The 20160-nt window shown below is 39.3% G+C and overlaps 1 protein-coding gene across 1 annotated transcript in view; it reads right to left on the minus strand.

Moving 5' to 3' along the window:
• Positions 1-20160, minus strand: part of LOC107567525 (contactin-5) — a 210787-nt gene that overhangs the window by 148801 nt on the left and 41826 nt on the right. Inside the window, exon 2 of the mRNA XM_016253217.1 lies at positions 744-947. Coding sequence (XP_016108703.1) covers positions 744-947 — 204 coding nt within the window. The remainder of the gene's footprint in view (positions 1-743; positions 948-20160) is intronic.

The raw sequence follows: 20160 nt of genomic DNA on the forward strand, positions 1-20160 counted from the left end.
ATATATATATATATATATATATATATATATATATATATATACATTTCTCAGTTGTCAATCCATCAGTTGTCAGGCTGACAGAAGGCTGGGAGTTTGGGACGTGCTGAGATGCTTCAATGATCCTTGTTCAATTTCCGTTTGGCCGGGGTCTCTGTCAACTCTAACTGAACAGAGACATGATTCATTGGTGAAACGACTAAGTCACTTTCAATGTTACACAAGACTCCGATACATTGTCCTTGTATGTTAGACACCAACAACTCAAATCAGGCACTTAATGCCTTGCTGGTTAGTGCTGGTCTGGGGCAAGTCTAGTTGGTGGACCATCAAAACCCAACTGGAAAAGTTGTTTGACCAAGGTAGCCCTGCAGGTGTCCAAAACACCCTTTATTCTGTTGACTAGCAATGATCTTTGAAACAAGGTAAGAAGGATGCCTGTTGAGTGTGAGCAAACAGAGCTCCATTGGTCTTGTATATTTGCTAGTCAAGTTAAGTCTGGCCTTTTGATAGAAACATGGTCCAAAGCACAGAACAGAAAAGGCATATTCAAGTCAATGTTCAACTCAAATGACTATTTGAGCCACTCACTGTGAGGTCAAACTTCAAAAGTCAGTTAGAAGTAAAACCAGAACTCTTTCACCCTAGTGTAATGAGAACACAGATCAGTGAGAGTGAGTTTGTAAGTGCTCAGCATGAGAGTCTATGAATTGGCACGGGATTGTGTGATTCAGCCTCATTCTCACCTTCGCTCCTGTAGTCCTCCTGTGAGCTGAGGGCCGAGTATCTGTGTCTGGAGAACGGAGGCCAGTCCTGGCTAGACGATCCCACTCCATGGTTGTTCCTTAACCTCATCCTGGAGTTTAGTGAGGAGGACGAGGAACTGTCTGCCTTCATCCGCAGCACTGCAGCGTATGATACAGGTCTCCCGGCAACGGCTCTAGCAAAATCTGAAAAGAAGACAGACAGCGCTGTTACATCTAACAATTCAGACTCATATTGCCAGGCTCTAAGATATACTTGCATGGATTACTATTGCTCATGTATAATGTTAAGGATTTGAACAAACTCCTAAACCTATGGTACGTAGTAACTTCGGCACATAAAACCTGATATACACTTTACAATTCCAGCAATGATTTTTTTGTTAAATAACTCTCACTGTACAATTAAATTGCATGTGATGTTAAGCCAAAGCTCACGATTTATGTGCTCACACTATACGGTCCGATCGTTGAGCTGCGACTTGACTGCTCACATTATATGTGTGAAATAATCATGTGGGAACCGACAAACCCAGACTGTATAGCTTCCATCGCTCCCGTCCATACCACACACCATGTCACCATGGCTTAATTTCTGTTTTCACACAGGCACAGTGAGGAAAAAACACTCAGGGTTCAGAGTTCAAGGCAATCGGTTAAACTGCTTAAAGCAGTCAGACTTACCATTTTTATTTGTTGGACAAGAAATAGGTATAAAAATTCTACAGGCACTGAAGGAGGGAATAGAATATCAGAATAGCACAGAGATTTGAACGTTGACTCATCATCACATCTGGCATTGCTCTAGAAACATCTCAGAACACCTTAGCAAAAAAAAATCTTCTAAACATGTAATCATATAGTTACTGAAATAACAAAGTCCTTTTAGAAAGTTTTTTTTTCAGAAATAAAGAAGACTAAGAAAGCTTCAGACCCAGATGGTGTTTCACCTGCCCGTTTAAAAGTCTGCGCTGATCTTCAACGGATCTCTGAAGCTGTGTGAAGTTCCCTGCTGCTTCAAATGGTCCACTATCATTCCGGTCCCCAACAATTTCAAAATCACTGGACTTAACGACTACAGACCTGTCACTCTCATGTCTGTGGTCATGCAGTCATTTGAGAGACTGGTGTTGGCCTATCTGAAAGACATCACTGGACCCTTGCTGGATCCTCTTGCCTACAGAGCAAACAGGTCTGTGGATGATGCAGTCAACATGGGACTGCATTATATTCTGCAACATCTAAATAGACTTGGGACTTACGCAATGATCTTGTTTGTAGACTTCAGTTCGGCCTTCAATACCATCATGCCTGACTTTCTCTCAGACAAACTGACCCAGCTCTCTGTGCCCACCCCAATCTGTCAGGTGATCACCAGCTTCCTGACAGACGGGCAGCAGCTAGTGAGGCTGGGTAAACTCACATCCAGGACTCTCACGATCAGCACTGGCACCCCTCAGGGATGTGTGCTCTCCCCATTGCTTTACTCCCTGTATTCGAACGAATGCATTGCAAAGGACCCCTCAGTCAAGCTCCTGAAATTTGCAGATGACACTACCATCATCGGCCTCATACACAATGGAGACGAGTCAGCTTACAGACATGAGGTTAAATAGATGTCTTGTCTGGTGCAGTCACAACAACCTGGAGCTGAACATGCTCAAAACAGTGGAGATGATAGTGGACTTCAGGAGAAACCCCCTGCACCCCCCCCCCCCCCCCCCCCCACTCACCATCATGAACAACACTGTGGCTGCAGGAGAGTCATTCAGTATCTGAGGATCTGAAATGGGACACTCATATAGACTCCATTGCTAAAAAGGCCCAGCAGAGACTGTACTTCATTCGCCATCTAAGGAAGTTCACCCTGCCACAGGAGCTGCTGAAAGAGTTCTACTCAGCCATCATTGAGTCCGTCCTGTCTTCATCCATAACCATCTGGTTTGGTTCAGCTACCAAATCAGACTTCAAGAGACTACAACGAACAGTCATGACTGCTGAGAAGATTATTGGTTCCCCCTGCCGAACCTCCAAGATCTTTACACCTCCAGAGTAGGGGTGGGCAATATGACCAAAATTGTATATCACGATAACGATATATATCATGATATAGTTATTTTTTCTTTCAAAAAGGTTTTTATGATATTAAAATCTTTGATACCATAGAATTTTCATAATCATTGTCACCAATGTCAATATCAAACTAATACAAGCCTAAAAACAGACAAAACCCCCCCCAAAAACTCAAGCTCACTGAAGAAACAGTCAGTGATGAAATAAGGATAAGAAACTAGTTGCAGGCAATAGGACAAAAAACTACAATAAATAATAAATGCTACATACATTGTGTACATTAATTAGTCTTCACTGTGTTAATTCTAACTATCCATCTATCTATCTATCTATCTGTAGATAGATTGATAGATATAAGTAACACGTGTATTATGTATAGATTCTATACACACACACACACACACACACAGATATATATATATATATATATATATATATATATATATCTATGTGTAAAGACAATATTCCTCCCATTGTTTTATAAGATAACCCTTTTTCATGGGCCATTTGAGTCTAATTACTCTGGAACATTCAATAGGTAAATATCATCCAAACAAATAAATGGAAAACATTTTTTTCAAATGTAATTTTGTTAAAACATCAGTTTCAAATTATTTTAAGAAACAATACATATACAGTATCTCACAGAAGTGAGTACACCCCTCACATTTTTGTAAATATTTTATATCTTTTCATGTGACAACACTGAAGAAATGGCACTTTGCTACAATGTAAAGTAGATCTATCTGTGTGTGTGTGTGTGTGTGACGAGTGGGGAGGGGCCGAGAGCCGTGGGAACGGAGCGAAGCCGGTGGAGTAAGTGATAATGCATGACACCTGCGGCACTCACCGGTCTCGAGTCCCACGGAGGAGCTCCGGAAAGATAAAAAAAGGAGTGACGACAGTGCAGGACGAGAGAGGACCAGGCCTGGACTTTATTTTGTGTTTTGGTTCTGTTTGTGTGCAGCAGTCATCCGTGAGTGGCTGTCGAGCTATTTTGTGTTTATTTTATTATAAAATTTTTGTTTAAACGTTCGCCGGTTCCCGCCTCCTTCTTCCCGAACTACGAACTGTGTTACAATATATATCATTATTATTATTTTATTTCTTATTAAAGTTACAAAAGTGATTTAGTCAAGAACAGTGAGAGATTTTATTTCACTGTTATTGATTAATATGAATGGCAGACAGGACGAATATTGGACAGCTTCCCCTTTAAGACCGAAGTCCGGATCAAATATATTGTTACATATGCGCTTTCTTTTTCAGCTGTTTACTCTCTCTTAATACCTAAATCACTGTGTTTATGAGGATACTTGCAAAGACGGGAATTCTGACACATATAAGTGTGTTTATGTAATCGTTCAAAGCCAATAAAAAAAAATGCGTGCTCCTCTCACACAGAAACAGAGACAGCACACGCATATAGCTCTGTTGTTTGTGTTTCAACCAATTAAAATTGGTTGTTTTAAAACTGCAGTGCTTAAAAATGCGTGTCCATGCTACAGATGTAGTCCCTCGTTTAGGAACGAGTTTCTCGTTTTGTCCTGGCTGGTCGTTCTCTACCTGGTTCAGTCTCCCCTTCATGTCCCGTGGTAGTGTGTAAAGATCACAGTCATCCAAATGATGAAAAATATTACCATAAACAATGTATTTTGCGACACCACAAAATAAACTATAGACTTTTTATTTCATCCATTCGATATATATCGTCATATCGCAGAGCCTTCTTCCAGAGTGACGAAAACGGCTAAGAATATCACTTTGGACCCCTCACACCCAGCCCACTCTCTCTTTCAACTGTCGCCCTCTGGTTGGCGCTACAAAGCACTGGCCACCAGACCAGCCAGTCACAATTCAATAAAACAATTATATTTCTACTTCTGTATTATATAGCATTATTTAATTTTCTGTTTTTATTATATGAGTCTTATATTTCATCTCTAATGTGTAATTCCTATGTATGTCTGCACTATCAAGTATGTTTGCACTATGTCTGTACTTCTTCGGCACTGGAAGCTCCCATCGCCAAAACAAATTCCTTGTGTGTGCAAACATACTTGGCAATAAAGCTCCTTCTGACTTCTGAATGACCCCAAACTTCTGTAGTGTATTAAATGTTACATGAAATTATATGTATTTATATATATAAAGTAATTATCAGTTTTATTACTTAACTAAACAAATGATCTGCTAAATAGAGTTAATTTCTGCAATAAGCAAGTCTCTTTTTTATCTGAAACACAAATGCGCACTTGTGAAACAAAGGAAAAGACAGGTTGACAGTTTGACACCTTGTTTATATGTTGTTGCTTCTTCTCATCACGGAAAAATTAGAGTTGCAATAAATTATACGTGTCATGAACATTGCCATGTTCTATTGCAAATGCCACTCACACAGAATTCAATTAATTCTGATAGCAAATGCTTAGTATTTACGCAGAGAAAACACAGAGCTAATTATATCTCTATTATATCATGTCAATCAACGCTGTGGATTAACAATTGCTACAAATGATTCAAAATTGCCCATTTGTGTTAAAAAACGGTGCCAAAAGAGGAAGGACTTATTGAATATCTTAATTAAAGAGTCATTATACGCCTGCTGAAATCTCCTTATTCTGCTGTCTGCCAATTAGAACTTTAGCAAAGTAACTAAGCTCCAATGCACCAAGCCATCTGACTAAACTCACAGATGTGACGCTCAGTAATGAGGACAACCTCACAAATGACAACTTAAATGCTTCATTCTTCAATCGTTTATAGACCATCTCGCCCGGAGAGAGGGGAGGTAACCTCTAGAAATGAAAGCCTGCCCAAACCGTGGATCTGTATTTGTGCAGAGAGGCACTCGAGGAAAAAAGTGTGCTGACATTTATGAGGTCCTAATTAAAGACAGGCCTTTTAATACTTGCAAGATATGACCTTTGCTGTCCTGAACCTTTAGAATATGAGGGCTTCCATTCTCACATAGGAAAACCGAGGGCTCCTTTTCTCGCATAAAAAAAAGTCTCAAATGTGCATGCATTCCCATTCAGGCAGAAAAACCCACAAATAAATGTTACGCTCAGCTTTCAAATGCTTAAAGAAAAGAGGAAACTGATCCAAAAATGGCAGACAGGTGTCTAGACAGCTGCCTACACAGAAATCAACAGAAAAGCACCCATATATAAATAAATATAGGCAGTTACCGAATTCGATGGATAGAAAGATGAATAGATGGATGGCTGGCTGAATGCTTGATGGACAGGCAAGCAGCAAGAGTTGTGTGAAAGAGACGGGTAGGAGAGGGAGGAGTAGAGAAATCTAGACAGTCAGATCCAGCTCTTTACATCCATGTGGAAGAGGATATCATGGGCATGTTATTATGTTGGGGGCTTTAAATCGTAGCATATGAAGTGTAGTTGATTAAACATTCATGGAATACCTTTAAAAACTTCAACAGAAGCATGCAGGATTGTGTACGACATTCCGTTTGACTGTTTATGAAGTGGTTAACGAGTTCGTTTGCCCATATAATCTTTAAGGAAATTGTGTGTAAACTTATTTGGCTTGCTGTCCCGTGGAGAGGGGCTCGATGAAGCAGCTTCAACTCGAGCTCTAACCCCCCCCCAGCTGCAGAAAGAGGGAGCCCGCGGTGTATATATAAACGCAGAGCTACCCTCCCCTTGACGCGAGGGTTTGGACCTGTAAGGACATGAGGGCCCGCTGCACCTGAGGGACAGATGAACCTTGGTACCTCCAGTCCGCTTCTCGAACGGGAGAGCCTGGACGGCATCCGGATGGGAACCCCCGCGGCGATTCGAATGGGAGAGCCCACTCCAGGAGTGGTAGCTCGCGCCAATTCGAAAAGGGGGAGCTCTCGCTGCATCCGGATGAAATAGGGGCCCTGCGGGACCAAGTAAGCAGAAATGCGCGGAATAGTAGGGGGAAGCAGTCCGGACTCAGAAAGATGCTAGTGTTTGATGAGCTTGTCTAATGTGGTGAAGATCAGAACGAATGTATGTTTCGAAGGTATGAGACATCCATCGGCCCAGCATTTTGATTTGGTGTTCGGAAAGTCCCCTCTGTGCTGCTGTGGTGGCTGCCCCAATGCGGAACGAATGGGAAGAGAAATGTTTAGTTGGGATGCCGGATCGGCTGAGGATGGCTTTGAGGTTATTTTGAAACCAATGTCTGGAGGCAGGAAGGTTTTTATCATCGGTAAAAAGAGGGTCAAGAGAAGAGGTAATTTGGGATTTCCTCTGGTGAAGAAAAAGGGCTATGGAATGATATGGTTGGATGGGGGTTGGCAAATTGGAGGAGAAGATTGAATGGCCGTGTTTCAGTTGGTCAGTTTTGCTTTGTTTGATGTTGAAACGTATGATATCGTGGTTTATGATTTGAAGGTCGGATAATGTGGGATGTATGGCTGGGTTGAAGTTTGAGTTGGTGGTGAGTTCTGAGACTCTGAGGAAGCCGAAGAAAGCCAAATTGAACATGGCATCCAAGGTTCTGGTTTTGTTAGGGGGAAATAAGCCTGAACGGAGAGTAGTTAGGCAGATGCTGAGGAGATCGATGGTTAGGGGCTGTCTAGAGTCTGGACGAGGGGGATTGGTTTTTGAAGACCTTTGAGGAGGAGAGAGATCTGAGGGTTTGAAATGTTGGGGCACTGTTGGCCGTAGATGAGTTTGAAAAATAAATGGATGCCGCTGAGGTAGACTTTGATTGATCCTGGTTTAATTGAATTGGAGAAATTGAGGTAAGAGATGAAAGAGGATATTGAGAGGAGGGAAAACTCGGGAAAACCCATGTTATGAGCTCTGTGGAAGGTTTTGAAAGAACTCCACGCTGTCCAGTAGGTTTTGGAGTGTTCTGGGAGAGACGCCTTGTAAAATGGTATTGGTAGATAGGGCATGAAGAGGTCTGAGGGGGTGGTCTAGAGGAATAAGAGTTCTGAATAGGGAGGAACTGGAGTTGGGTTGGAGTCTGCATCCGGAGCCAATGTTCTGAATTTCTGATACAATTAGGGAACGGAGGTGGGTTGAGACTGGAGGTGGTTCCATAGCGACCGTGTTGGGAGGAGCTGGAAGAGGGACTGCAGTGGCGAGACAATGAACTGGCACATGAATTGAGGCTGAAAAAGATAGATGCTGGGCCGGGGGCCCTGGTACTGACTGGTGTCCGAGATGGCTAGAAGGGGCTGAAGCGAGAGGAGGGGGAAGGTTAGCAGGCAGAAGGGGGGGAAGGGATCCTTTGCGGAGGCAGCCTCACGGTAGGGACTGAGCCGGGGGGAATGTTAGGAGAAATTTGGGGCACGGAAGGGAAGAAAAGGGGATGAGAAGAAGTAGTGTCAAAGGATAGAGGGGGGGGTCGCTAGTGAAGGCAACCTCGCACTAGGATCCACTCTCTGAGGAAGAGGTGAAAAAAAAGTTACCGTCTGTGAAGATGTTGCGCATGGGTTATCCAGGAAAGAATTGAAAGGAGGTGGAGACGCAAAAGGAGGTACGGAAGAGTAAGATGGGATAAATAGGTCTCGCCTGGGAAGTGGAGTACCCTGCAAATGAATATTCGTGAGCGCTGAAGGAACTGAGGAACTGCTTTTTGCGGCTGCTGTTGCTGGCCGGGCGGAAAGGCCGGCGGACACGGAAGTGTGAGCGGCTCTAGTTTCCCCCCTCTGATCTTTGCCGCGGTCTCAGGATAAGCGCGCTGAGGATGATTGCGTTCAGAATGCCGAGCCGGGAGAGAAACGGAAATGGACGAGGACTGAGTCTTCTTTTTTGGAGAAGTTGCGGAGTTTGTTGGGATGCTGGAGCTGTTTATTTAGTGAGTATATCCTGGATTTGAGCTTTGAAGATCTGCGGGAAAAATGAAGTCCGGAGTTTGAGAGGGCTTGACGTAGGCTGTTGACGGACCATTTTTGAATAGGTGGAATCGGAGGAATGGTGGCCTCATTCAAAATAAAGTTGGTACAGAGAGGAATTGGGGAGAGGCTAGGAGAGAAGAAATAGTGATGACGAGATTAAGAATAGGACACAGTAATTTAAATAGTACATTACACATTATAGGGAAGCATCCTACTGGTTTTTATGAATATTGTCAGACATTAGAAACCATAGAACATGTTCTTTTAAGTTGCAGAAGTTATGAAGATCAGAGGAGAAATATGATGGAAGAATTAAGAAGAGATGGGTTGGTAGGGACAGGTATTAAAGGTATACTGCAAAGTGGGGTGATTAGACAAAGCAGGAAAAATATTTGTAATTTCTTAAGTAGAATGGATTTGATGAGGAAAATATGATTGTGGAAAACAAGCTGGAGGAAATAAAATGGAATAACATTGCAGGAGAATAATCCAGAAGGTGGCGGTAATGCAACGCTCTTGGATGCAAGCCGCCGTTAAACCTCAAAAAAGAAGAAGAAGGAATGGTGGCCGCGGAATGAAGAGATGGACGAGGTGCAGTAACCGCTGGAGATCTTGAAGGTGGAGGGGAGAGTTGTCTTCTGGTGCGTGGTTTGTATGAGCGGTGGATCTTTCGACCGGAACGCTCAGAGGGAGACTCTTTGTTTGGATCCGTGTGATCCGGTGATTTACGCGTTGCCACTGATGGTGTCTCGGGACAGGAGAAAAGTTCGTCATCTGACGGGAAAAGCTGGAGGTCCGGTGAGCCTGACATGGCTTGGGCGACACGACCGGAAGATGCTGGAACAGCTGCGACTGGAGAGAGGCAAGCAGCTGCTTATATACTCTGGCTGTTGATTGAAAGATTAGATGGGCTCGCTCCTCCCTAACTTACGTTAAGGAACTTCATTTTGTTGTGGATTCTGAACTTTTTAAGTCCTACTTGATTTTGTGGAATTAAGCTTTGAAGTCAAAGACGTTTTTAATTATGGAAGTACTTTGCTTTTTCAGGTTCTAAGCAAAACAACTGCCTTGGGATGACCAAGAAAAGGCAAGAAAATGAACATTGTGGAAAGAGAATCCAGGCTGAGGGATTTGAACAAGCTAAACACATACTGTAAGCTTACAGCAGAAAGCTGTGGCATACTCACTCCTGTCGTGAGAGAGTGAATGTCGAAGAATCCTAACTGCTAAGGGCATAATTCAAAAGTCAGATTCGGATAGGACTAGTTTTACTGCTTTGGTGTTTTAACTGCATCTAATGCTGAGTTCACACTGGACGATTTTCAAACTCGTCGGATCGCCGTTGTTTTCACACTGCGTGACTATCTGGGGTAGCATTCAGTTGCTGCTGTGTTCACATTGCATGATGGATCGGCGACAGGGGGTTTCACACTGCATGACTTCACAATAGGAAGAATCGCCGACAGCTCTGTCTGGTCCGCAAACTACGTTTCACAACAAAACACACGTGAGAAGTGATAAGGAAATTACGCGAGAACCCGCGTGCGTCAGACTGTAAGCAAGACTGTAATTATTTAAAAAAAATATATATACAGCCCGCAAATTGTCTGTGAGCTGATTTCCAGCTATAAGGAGAAAAAGAAAAACAGATTATGCAGGAGGGAGAGATGGAGGGAACAGGGATTGGGTGTTCTGCAAAGAGAGTAAATAATTTTGCAGTAACTGTTATGCTGATGTTGTGGCTGGTCAAGCAAATGTTTGTGCTTGTTTCTGTATGATATAACAGTGTGATTGTGAATCGCAGACAGCTCCAGATATTTAGCATGCCAAATATTTCGATTCCCTCAGATCGCGTCTTTGATAAATCACACTGCGTGATTGTCACTCGCGTGAACGAGCACCGATTTGCTTCCGATGTCGGGCATTTGTCGGCGATTTCGCAAAACCTGTCGGCGAGTGAAAAATCGGGCTAAAATCATGCAGTGTGAACTTGGCATTAATCAGTCAAGTTTATGGAATTTTACAGACGTTGTGTGAGAAAAACCGAGAAAGTGACATACTGTTTTTAAGCTAACTCAATGGCTTACTTTGATGGCTGATATTTTATTACCCCAACATTACTGCTTCTGTGATTTGATCTACCTGAGCTAGCGTTTGAGCACTAATCTTCTTCATGCTCTACCATTCAATATTACAGAGCCCCTGAAGGGACATGGTGATGCTAAATAAATTTAGATAAATGTATGTTTTAATTTATATTTAACTTTAGCATTCCCTTTAGAAACACAAATGTTTTGTGATTGAACACAAAGTTTCTCAGGGGAATGAAATACTTTTGCGAAAGAACGCAAATGCTTTGCAAGCAAGTGCAAAGTTTCTCAGGGGAATGCAATGCAAAGATGTCCCCCCCCATCCCATTACCATGTCCACTTATGGGTTCATACGATGGAAGAAAATAATACTAAGGTAAAACACCTTTCTAGGTTTCTCTGCTCACTTATGTGGGTTTATTATACGCAACCACCTCTATAAACTCATGTGAAGTTTATTTATCCATAAATTAAAATATCAATAAATATTTCATTAAAAAAATACATCATATATGATGTATGCAACCACATCTCATGACCACATCTAGAAAACACACACTCCCACCTCTGTAACAAACACAGTGATGTTAGTCCTGTCCAAATTGATACTTGAAGTCACAGACATCGGGTGATAAGAACTCAATGTCTTTTAGAAAACTTGTCCTGTGCGAATAGGGCTAAAGATCCTGGGGCCCAATCCTGTTCCTGGTGGTGTACCTTCCTGCCAAGTTAAGTTCCAACCCTAATCAAATACACCTAAACTAGCTAATTAAGATATGTTGGAGCAAGGTTGTAACTGAACTCTGCAGGATAGTCAGAAATGGATCGTGCACCCGCATTGGGCTGTAGTGCAGGGATGGGCAACTTCGGTACTGGAGGGCCACTGTCCTACAGAGTTTAGCTCCATTGTTAAACAAACACACCTGCAGTATTCCTGAAGACTTTGATTTGATTTTTCAGGTGTGTTTGATTAGGGATGGATCTAAACTCCATCCCTGTAGTGGGCCTCCAGTACTGGAGTTGCCCATCCCCGTTGTACCGTGTAATTTAGGATGGACAGATCTTACATTTTTATCATTTGTTTTACCCCTGAGTTCTTACAGATAATGTTCGTCAAGGTCACAATTCAGATTTACTTTTATCAGTAGCAGTGTTAATTTCGTTGATGGTCGTCAACTACATATTTTTCACTGACGCAACGAGACGATAACGAACTAAAACTATTTTTAAAGGACAAAAACTATGACGAAAATATATTGACATTTTCGTCAACGAATAAAAACGAGACGGAAATGATAGGGAGGGACAATTTGGGAAGAGAGTCCTTCAATTTCAGAACTAATCTGCTGCGTGGTTAGGTTAGATGCGTACATTTGAGCCGGTGGGACATAAGCTAAAATACACTTGCTGCACGTCACATAAAACATTAAAAAATGTCAATATGTGGGAGTAAGAGAAGAGCAGACATATAGATAAATCTGACGACGCAAGAGAGAACTCATTTCGGTCCAGTTTTCAAAGCACAGACACTGAGGCATACACAGAAAGTGCATCTCACAGCGCGCAAGTACTCTTTCGCGTTGCATGAAGGGAGAATTACGCATAAAATTCTGTCGAATTGTCCGTTTTGACGAGTATTCACGTAAACACAGTTGATTACGTCTTAAGTGAACATAAACAGTAGGGAGAACGTATTTCAGTACATTGCATCCATAGCAGCTGTGCATTCAGTTTTAAAGGGACAGCAGCCAATTTTTTAAGCCTAGCCTTTAGTTGCAATTGTCCGAGTCATTGATGTTAATCAAGCAACGAAAGAAAGACAGAAAATCACTCACTGCTCTTGACTGAAAATCTTTAGTAGCCATAAAGATGAATCTACATTTTTTTTACAGAAATAAATATGTCTGCTTGAAAGAATCAAGAATGTGGTAAACAAGTTGCTATAAATAATGCACAATTAGCCTGTATAACCATTGGTATTTCATTAAAAAGAAGACCACATTCTTGTTCTTTATGATAAGTGGTTTTATTGAATTTTAACATAAAGGCATGTTGTGTGTCACTGCAGTTAAATTGGTGTCTATCATGATAAAACCTTAATATCAAACCTATATAATGAGTTTAGCAATTTTGGAGAAATGCTTAATAAATGCATTACACTGATTTAGTCGACTAAAATCTTATGATATTTAGTCGACTAAAACTAGACTAAAACTAAAAACAATTCAGGTGACTAAAATATGACTAAAACTAAATGGCATTTTAGTCAAAAGTCTATTACTAAAACTAAATCAAAATTTGCTCTCAAAATGAACACTGATCGTTAGTCTTTCTGGTGTTTAAAGCATATATATTTTCTTACGACATCACTATGACGGGCCAAATTTCTGAACACTAAATTCAGAACTAAAGGTGGGCAGTCATGGAAACTTATCTGCAATTTGCAACGGTCAACAAACAGTAGTTTCTCAGAACAGCTTCAGTATGTCTTGGCACTGATTCTTGAGTCTCTGGAACTCTGCTGGAGAGATCAGACCATTCTTCCCAAAAAATATTCCCTTATTTGGTAATTTGATGATGGTGGTTGAGGGTGGAGTTTAACACGTTGGTCCAAAATCACCCATAGGTGTGATCTGGTGAATGCAAATGCCATAGCCTATGATTCACATAATTGTCCTATTCATCAAACCGTTCAGTGGACCCTCGTGTGAGGGCATTGTTCAATCCCATCTGGATTGAAATGTATCATCATAGGAAAAAAGTGATTACTCAAAACAGCTTTGCATTGATTTGCAGTGACCCTTCCCTTTTAACCATGCCATCATATTGCCTGCTACAGCATAACAGAGCCACCGGACCTCCAGATATTAACTTTGATCTGTCACACATCTGTATATTATAGTAACTCAAACTCTTTTATTAAAAAAAACAAAGAAAATTAGATTTTTTTTCATGACATGACTCCTTTATAACCAAACAGCTGATTTCAGAATAGATTTGAGTTTTAAAAATCATTTTAAAAACACAGAGTTCAGGAGACAGAAAGACATCAGAATCTCTCAATGACTTGGTAAAAGGTTAAGAATTCAAAATATACAGTCCACCTAAATGATGAACAACTGAAACCTTTTCCGTCATTGAAAACTGCCCTCTACGCCGCCATAGAAAATAAAATAGCACCACAAACTGAGCTGAAAGGTCCATTGAAGCAGGTAAGTTTACTGATTGAAGCAACACACATCTCAACTGATTCCAGATGCACTTCTTTTTATTTATTTCGAAGCCACTATCATTTAAGATTTAATGTTTTACCTCATTTACTAAATAATGCTGTCAATTGTGATACGACCTTCTGGTGTTATGAAAGTGTTTGGTATTTACTTTAGTTATTGTTAAATATGTTATTACTGACTGTCACAAGAATCACGTCAGTTATTCATTCATAAACGACTGAATTGAAGCTACTCCAATAAGCTGTTATGAACAGGACAATTGAAGAGTCACACCTGTTAGTAAATACATTTATATTATATTACCTTTAGTAGACACTTTTATCCAAAGTGACTTTCAAAAGGAACAACACAAACAAAAACACTGGCATTGTGAATAGTGTCTGTAAAATAAACTACCTGTGAAGACAAAGTTCCATTTTTAGTAGCCATTATACCAGTCTTCAATGTCAAATGAACCTCAAAAGTATTTCACCTTTCACTTTTGATCAGTTTAATACACCTATGATGAATAAAGTATTAATTTCTTTCAACATGGACTCTGTATAAACTGACATCTTTGGATGTTACATCACGTCTCATTGTTTCTTACGGCATCTTACACCATGAGCACTGTGTTTTAGGATGTCGTATCAAGATAAAAAACGTATTCAACACCCTGCATTGTGCATTCTACTGAGCTCCATCCAGCTGTTTTTGAAAAACACACATGTAGTGTGAATGGCCCCTGAGGACCCGCAAAAACATGCCTTCAATAAGGTGATATTTCAAGCTTGAAATGCTGGGAAAACTTAATAATATGATTAATTATGCATTTTTTTTAACACATTAATTTTTTTTATGTACTTAATTATCTAAATTAACACATTAAACTGACAGCCCTAATTTTGACATCTAAAACAATACACACAGCAGTTTTAAATCCAAAACTCACCCCTGAGTTAACACTACTGGATGCTGCGGAAACACATTTGCTGACAAATCAGCGTAAAAAGCTGCAAGGATGAAAACCAATCAAGTTGTAACTGACATAACTGTGTTGACACAGACAGACGTTCATTGGCACAGACATCAAAGAGACGTACATCAAGTGTTCACCTGAGGAATAGGTGCCCTGGATTGAAAATTGTGTGACATTACATGATGATATTTCAAGCAAACTTGAAAACAGTCATAAAATCACGGCACAAGGTCAATTTCCTTATCAAAAGGGTCAGAGGAGTTACACATATCCAGGCCACTCCATAAACCCTAACTAAATTAAAAAGACCAAAAAAGAGAAAGAATAACAGTTTTTTTTTTGTATAACAGTAATTATTTATTTATATATATATATATATATATATATATATATATATATTTTTTTTTTTAGCTAATAAAAGTTTACATTTATCAAGTATATACCAGGCTTTTGAGGAATGTTTATTTGTACATCTCTCAATCATCATTGTATTGCACTTTATGTTTTGCCTCCAAAATATAAAATACAGTGTTCATCATAAAACTAAATATATCATCTTACTAAGACATATTATTGGGAGATATAGAGTGACAACTGATATTTATATGCATTCTATGTAAGTAGTCTGCTATACTGTTATAAAAATCTCATTGATTTACATTACATGCCATCATAATTTCATCTTATTTTTTGGCCATATCAGCAACTGTACCTAACTGCACGTTTGCTCACTTTTGGGCCTTTTCCCTTCTCAAATATGAACCATATACAGTATTCTCCTATATCATACTATATGATCCTCAAAAGCACAAATATAGTATGCGAGCTGTTTATTTTTTATACAGTTTTAATACAAATGGGTTAGATGTTTATGTCCTATTTCTGTATAACCAGAGTATCTCAGTATCACCGATACAGTAGTATTACAAACTGTAAAACATCTGGCCTTTTGAAGGGTGAATGTGGGAAATCTAGAATGACTGCCACTGCCACTTCCACATACACTTGCACTTCCTTTTCAACAACTGCTGGTGAATTACATTTCACTTCCAAGGTTCCAAGGGTACATGACAGTCTTGATGATTGTTGACAGCTTTTCTAGATGTGTGGAAGCTGTTCCTACTAAGAGTACAACAGTCAGTCAGTCAGTCAGTCAGTCAATCAAAACTCTTCTCAAAGATTGCACCTTACTGACAGTCAATTCGGACCCCACACTGCATTATCAATGTTTACAGTCAACTGTATGAACAATTTGACATTATTTCAGACCACAAATTGATAAAAATCATACAAAAACACCTGTGTGTGTGTGTGTGTGTGTGTGTGTGTGTGTGCGCGCATGCCTATTCACCGCATTATGGGGACCAAATGTCCCCACAAGTATAGTAATACCAGTAGATTTTGACCTTGTGGGGACATTTTTAGGTCCCTATGAGGAAACAAGCCTATAAATCATTGGAAATCATTTTGGAAATCTCAAAATGCAGAAAGTACAGTATAAAATACCATTTATACAGTATAAAAAACATTATGCCTATGGAATGTCCCCCATAATGATATGAAGACTATTGTGTGTGTTTAGTTGCACTTTATATTTATGTGACATATATTTAGAAACAAAATTATAATTATTTATAAAATACTCTTTCAATTCAATCTAAATCATGCATTTGACCATATTTTGACCCGACTGAAGAAATATAAGGATTCTTTTCAAGTTTTTCATTTAAATGAAGCTTTGATCATCTGCCAGCATTATTTTTGAATGAATTTCATTTGATTGACTTGTTAGAAGTGTATTTTTCTCTTTGTGTTTGGATTCCCATTGATTGCTCTATGCAATTCTGATAAGGAGTCATTATAGTGTTTAGTCTAGTCTTGCCGGATTCATTTGTTTGCTTATATAACCACAAGTATGAATGCTTTTACAGACTTGTAACTTCTCTCCTCTCCCTCTCTTACTCCATCTCTTTTTTCTCTCAAAATACTTTCGTTGCTTTTGATCATTTTCTTATGGAACACGTACTCGAAATTGCATTAAAGATTAAATGGTCCTGGCGGTTTACAGACAGACGCTGCACCTCCATACATGTGTATGAATATGAATGTGGATGATTCAAGTTTAATTTGAGGATTTGAGATATCCTTTAGATTGGGGAACACATCATTTGAACATATTTTTGACACTGTCACTTTGTCTTCAATATGTGTGATAGCTGACATGTTTCTTACAATAAAAAAATCATCCATCCGTGTATGTGCTTTATATGCTATATACAGTGTATATATATATATATATATAAAATAAAAAAATCCAAATATATCCATTTATCTTTTGTGATAAGAGAATGATATATTATGAAAGTAAACTGTAACTCTCCGAACTCAAAACTTCCTCACAAGTCCAACAAAATCTGTGAAACTGAGTTGCAAAAATTGTGAAATCCTACTGATGTAATACAGTATAAACACAAGAGTAAAAAATAAATTTAAATAATAATGATGGTTATTTAAAGGGATAGTTCCCCAAAAATGTTAACTGCCATAATTTATTCATTCAAACCCATAAGACTGTCGTTCAACTTCAACATCCACTATCCCTTTACAAACACTTTTTTATTATTATTATTATTATTACTATATTTTGTTAAAACACTTTATAAACTGTGACAATTAACAATAGCACAACAGCACAATAAAATGTTATAAAAATGCTCTTAAATGACGATTACTTAGTTATTAAATTATCACATTTAAATTATGACTAATTATATTATAATTAATATATATCGGTGCAATACATTTTTATTAACACTGTGGGTGTAGAGCAGGGGAAAGGATATGACCTCTTTAACATATTTATCTATACTTTTTTTCATTTGTTATTCTCTATTTTTTATCAGTTTTCCCAATTTGTTGAGTGATAATTAATAATGACATTTACAGTACAAGTGTGCAATTTCTGCATAAAACATAATTGCAGAAGTAATGACTGCCAAACAAAGAAACAACCTATGGATTTCTTACAGTTTATGCACTTAAAAAAATAGCACACCACCTGTCAATATATTTTTATTTTTGGCTTCATTTCCCTCAGATCATTGATTTTCTAGCATTCCTATCCAGAGACATTTGATTCACATTTACAGACACTCTTACACAAGTTCCAATTGCTTTTTATTTATTTATTTTATTTTTATTGTTTTCTGTTTTTCTTCCAAGGTATATACCGTCACTTTTGTGTACCTTTAAACCCGTAATCCTTGCTAAATTAAGATATAAAATAATGTCCTCTGTTCCTAGTGTGTGCATTCAGACAAAAGCAAACAGTTTAGACAAGGTCACACAGCTTGCTCAAGTTGTACTTGAAGAATAATTTGGTTTGGCTAGTGGAGAGTTGTAGGTGTTTTTTTTAATGCAATTAAGATGAATGGGGACTGGAGCTTTTAAAGGTGGGGTATGTATTTTTTTCAAAAACACTTTAGAAAAAAGAGAGTCCAAAACAAACGTGTATCCAATCAGCAGTAAGGGGCATGTCTACTCATGATGTGGAGGAGAGAGCGCTCAGTGCACATAAAAAACAAAAACATAAGAGGAAAAAAAAAGGATAAAAAACAAAAGAGGAAAACATCTGTGGAACAAAAGAAGGCTTACGATAAGGCAAGAGGTAGGACCCATGTAAATATCAGATCAGCTTTCCAGCGCTGGAGAGAACTCAAGAAGTGGAAGGCCTGTAATCGGACGTCGAGTTTGCTTTGTTTCTTCTCGTTAGGAGAGTAACACCGCATCTATATAACAGCTGTCAGCTAAAGTCTGTCTACATTGGACGAGATAAAACGACCGCTGAAAATCATTTGAAATTTGTGTCAATACATCATAAATAGAACGCAGCACCAGTTTTCTGTCGGGGATTTGTGCCGAATCCAGTGTAAACAGCATCACTGATTAAAATGATTTCTATGGTATTTTGTCGTGCCACGCCGCTCGTGTCCGGTGTAGACACGGTGTAACATTGGTTTTGCTTTGTTTCACAGAACTAATCGTTGCCTGTGTTGCGTACGTATGTGTGAGGCAGAGCTATCAAAATTGGGGCGAGACCCTTTTGGGCTAGGGGCGTGTTTGTTTTGGTGATTTGAAATATCAACATTGGCTACAAGAAATCACTTACCCCACCTTTAAGCGTCACAATCACAAAAACAGGCATAAAACTTCATTAAAGTGGTCTAAAAAAGAAAAAGAAAAAAAAAACTAAAAGTGGTTTCATCATCACTTATAAAACTGGTGCAGAAAATCTATTGACAGAAACTGGCTTATTTAAGAATTAAATGATGGCCACTCAGTGACATTAGTTGTGTTATTAATATTTTCCATTTAAGCTGTTAACTTCCAATTTCCGTAATGTTTTCTTCTATGCTCTCAAAGCCACTGTTCTTTTCAGAGGCTATAAAGTGCTCTTCAGTAACCACAGTGTGCTGGCTTTGAAAAGCCTGACTGCTCTTTACGGCTTTCTCATTTCATATCATGTCCTCAGAGATATAAATGTCAGACAAAAAAATGCAGTGACTTTAATGTATGACTGCCACGTTGAATTTAATAATGCAAATGTGTTTATAGGGGTTGAACAGACAAGACGCATTAGTCAACGTCACAATGGTGAAAAAGATACCCTAGGATTTAATTATGACTTTTCAGTCCTATTTACAGAAGAGACGGAGGCACAGCTGTTGAAGGGGTAACTGAGGGTTTACAGTGGGGGCTTGTTCATGATGAATACAGTTTATTGTGAGGAAGACCATTTTGTTGGTTCTGCTGCTGCAGCTGACAAGTGCAAACAATGTCAAGATTCAAGTTTTATCCGAAAGCCAATAACCCCTGACAATCCCAACCAGCACCTGACTTTTTAGGGCTAAAACAAACAGAAATTGAGGGCACACAGCTGTTGGATTACAAACTGGCTGCCGATGTATTTGCGTTTGATTGCAGTAAGCCGTTAAAACCATATGAGAAAAACACAATGTTTATCATTTTGTTTACTTTTGCAAACCTATTCTACACAAAGGAAATGATTGGGGGAAAACACCATGAACACCACCTCAGGATTGTGTCCTCTCCCCACTGCTAAGTTAATGTTCTCCCATTGTGCAATTAAAGTACAGTATGTGCAATAACCTTATAATTATTTATCACCCTAAACCCTAGT

Source organism: Sinocyclocheilus grahami, unplaced genomic scaffold, assembly GCF_001515645.1.
Source record: "Sinocyclocheilus grahami isolate Dianchi unplaced genomic scaffold, SAMN03320097.WGS_v1.1 scaffold1165.1, whole genome shotgun sequence".
Taxonomy (NCBI): Eukaryota; Metazoa; Chordata; class Actinopteri; order Cypriniformes; family Cyprinidae; genus Sinocyclocheilus; species Sinocyclocheilus grahami.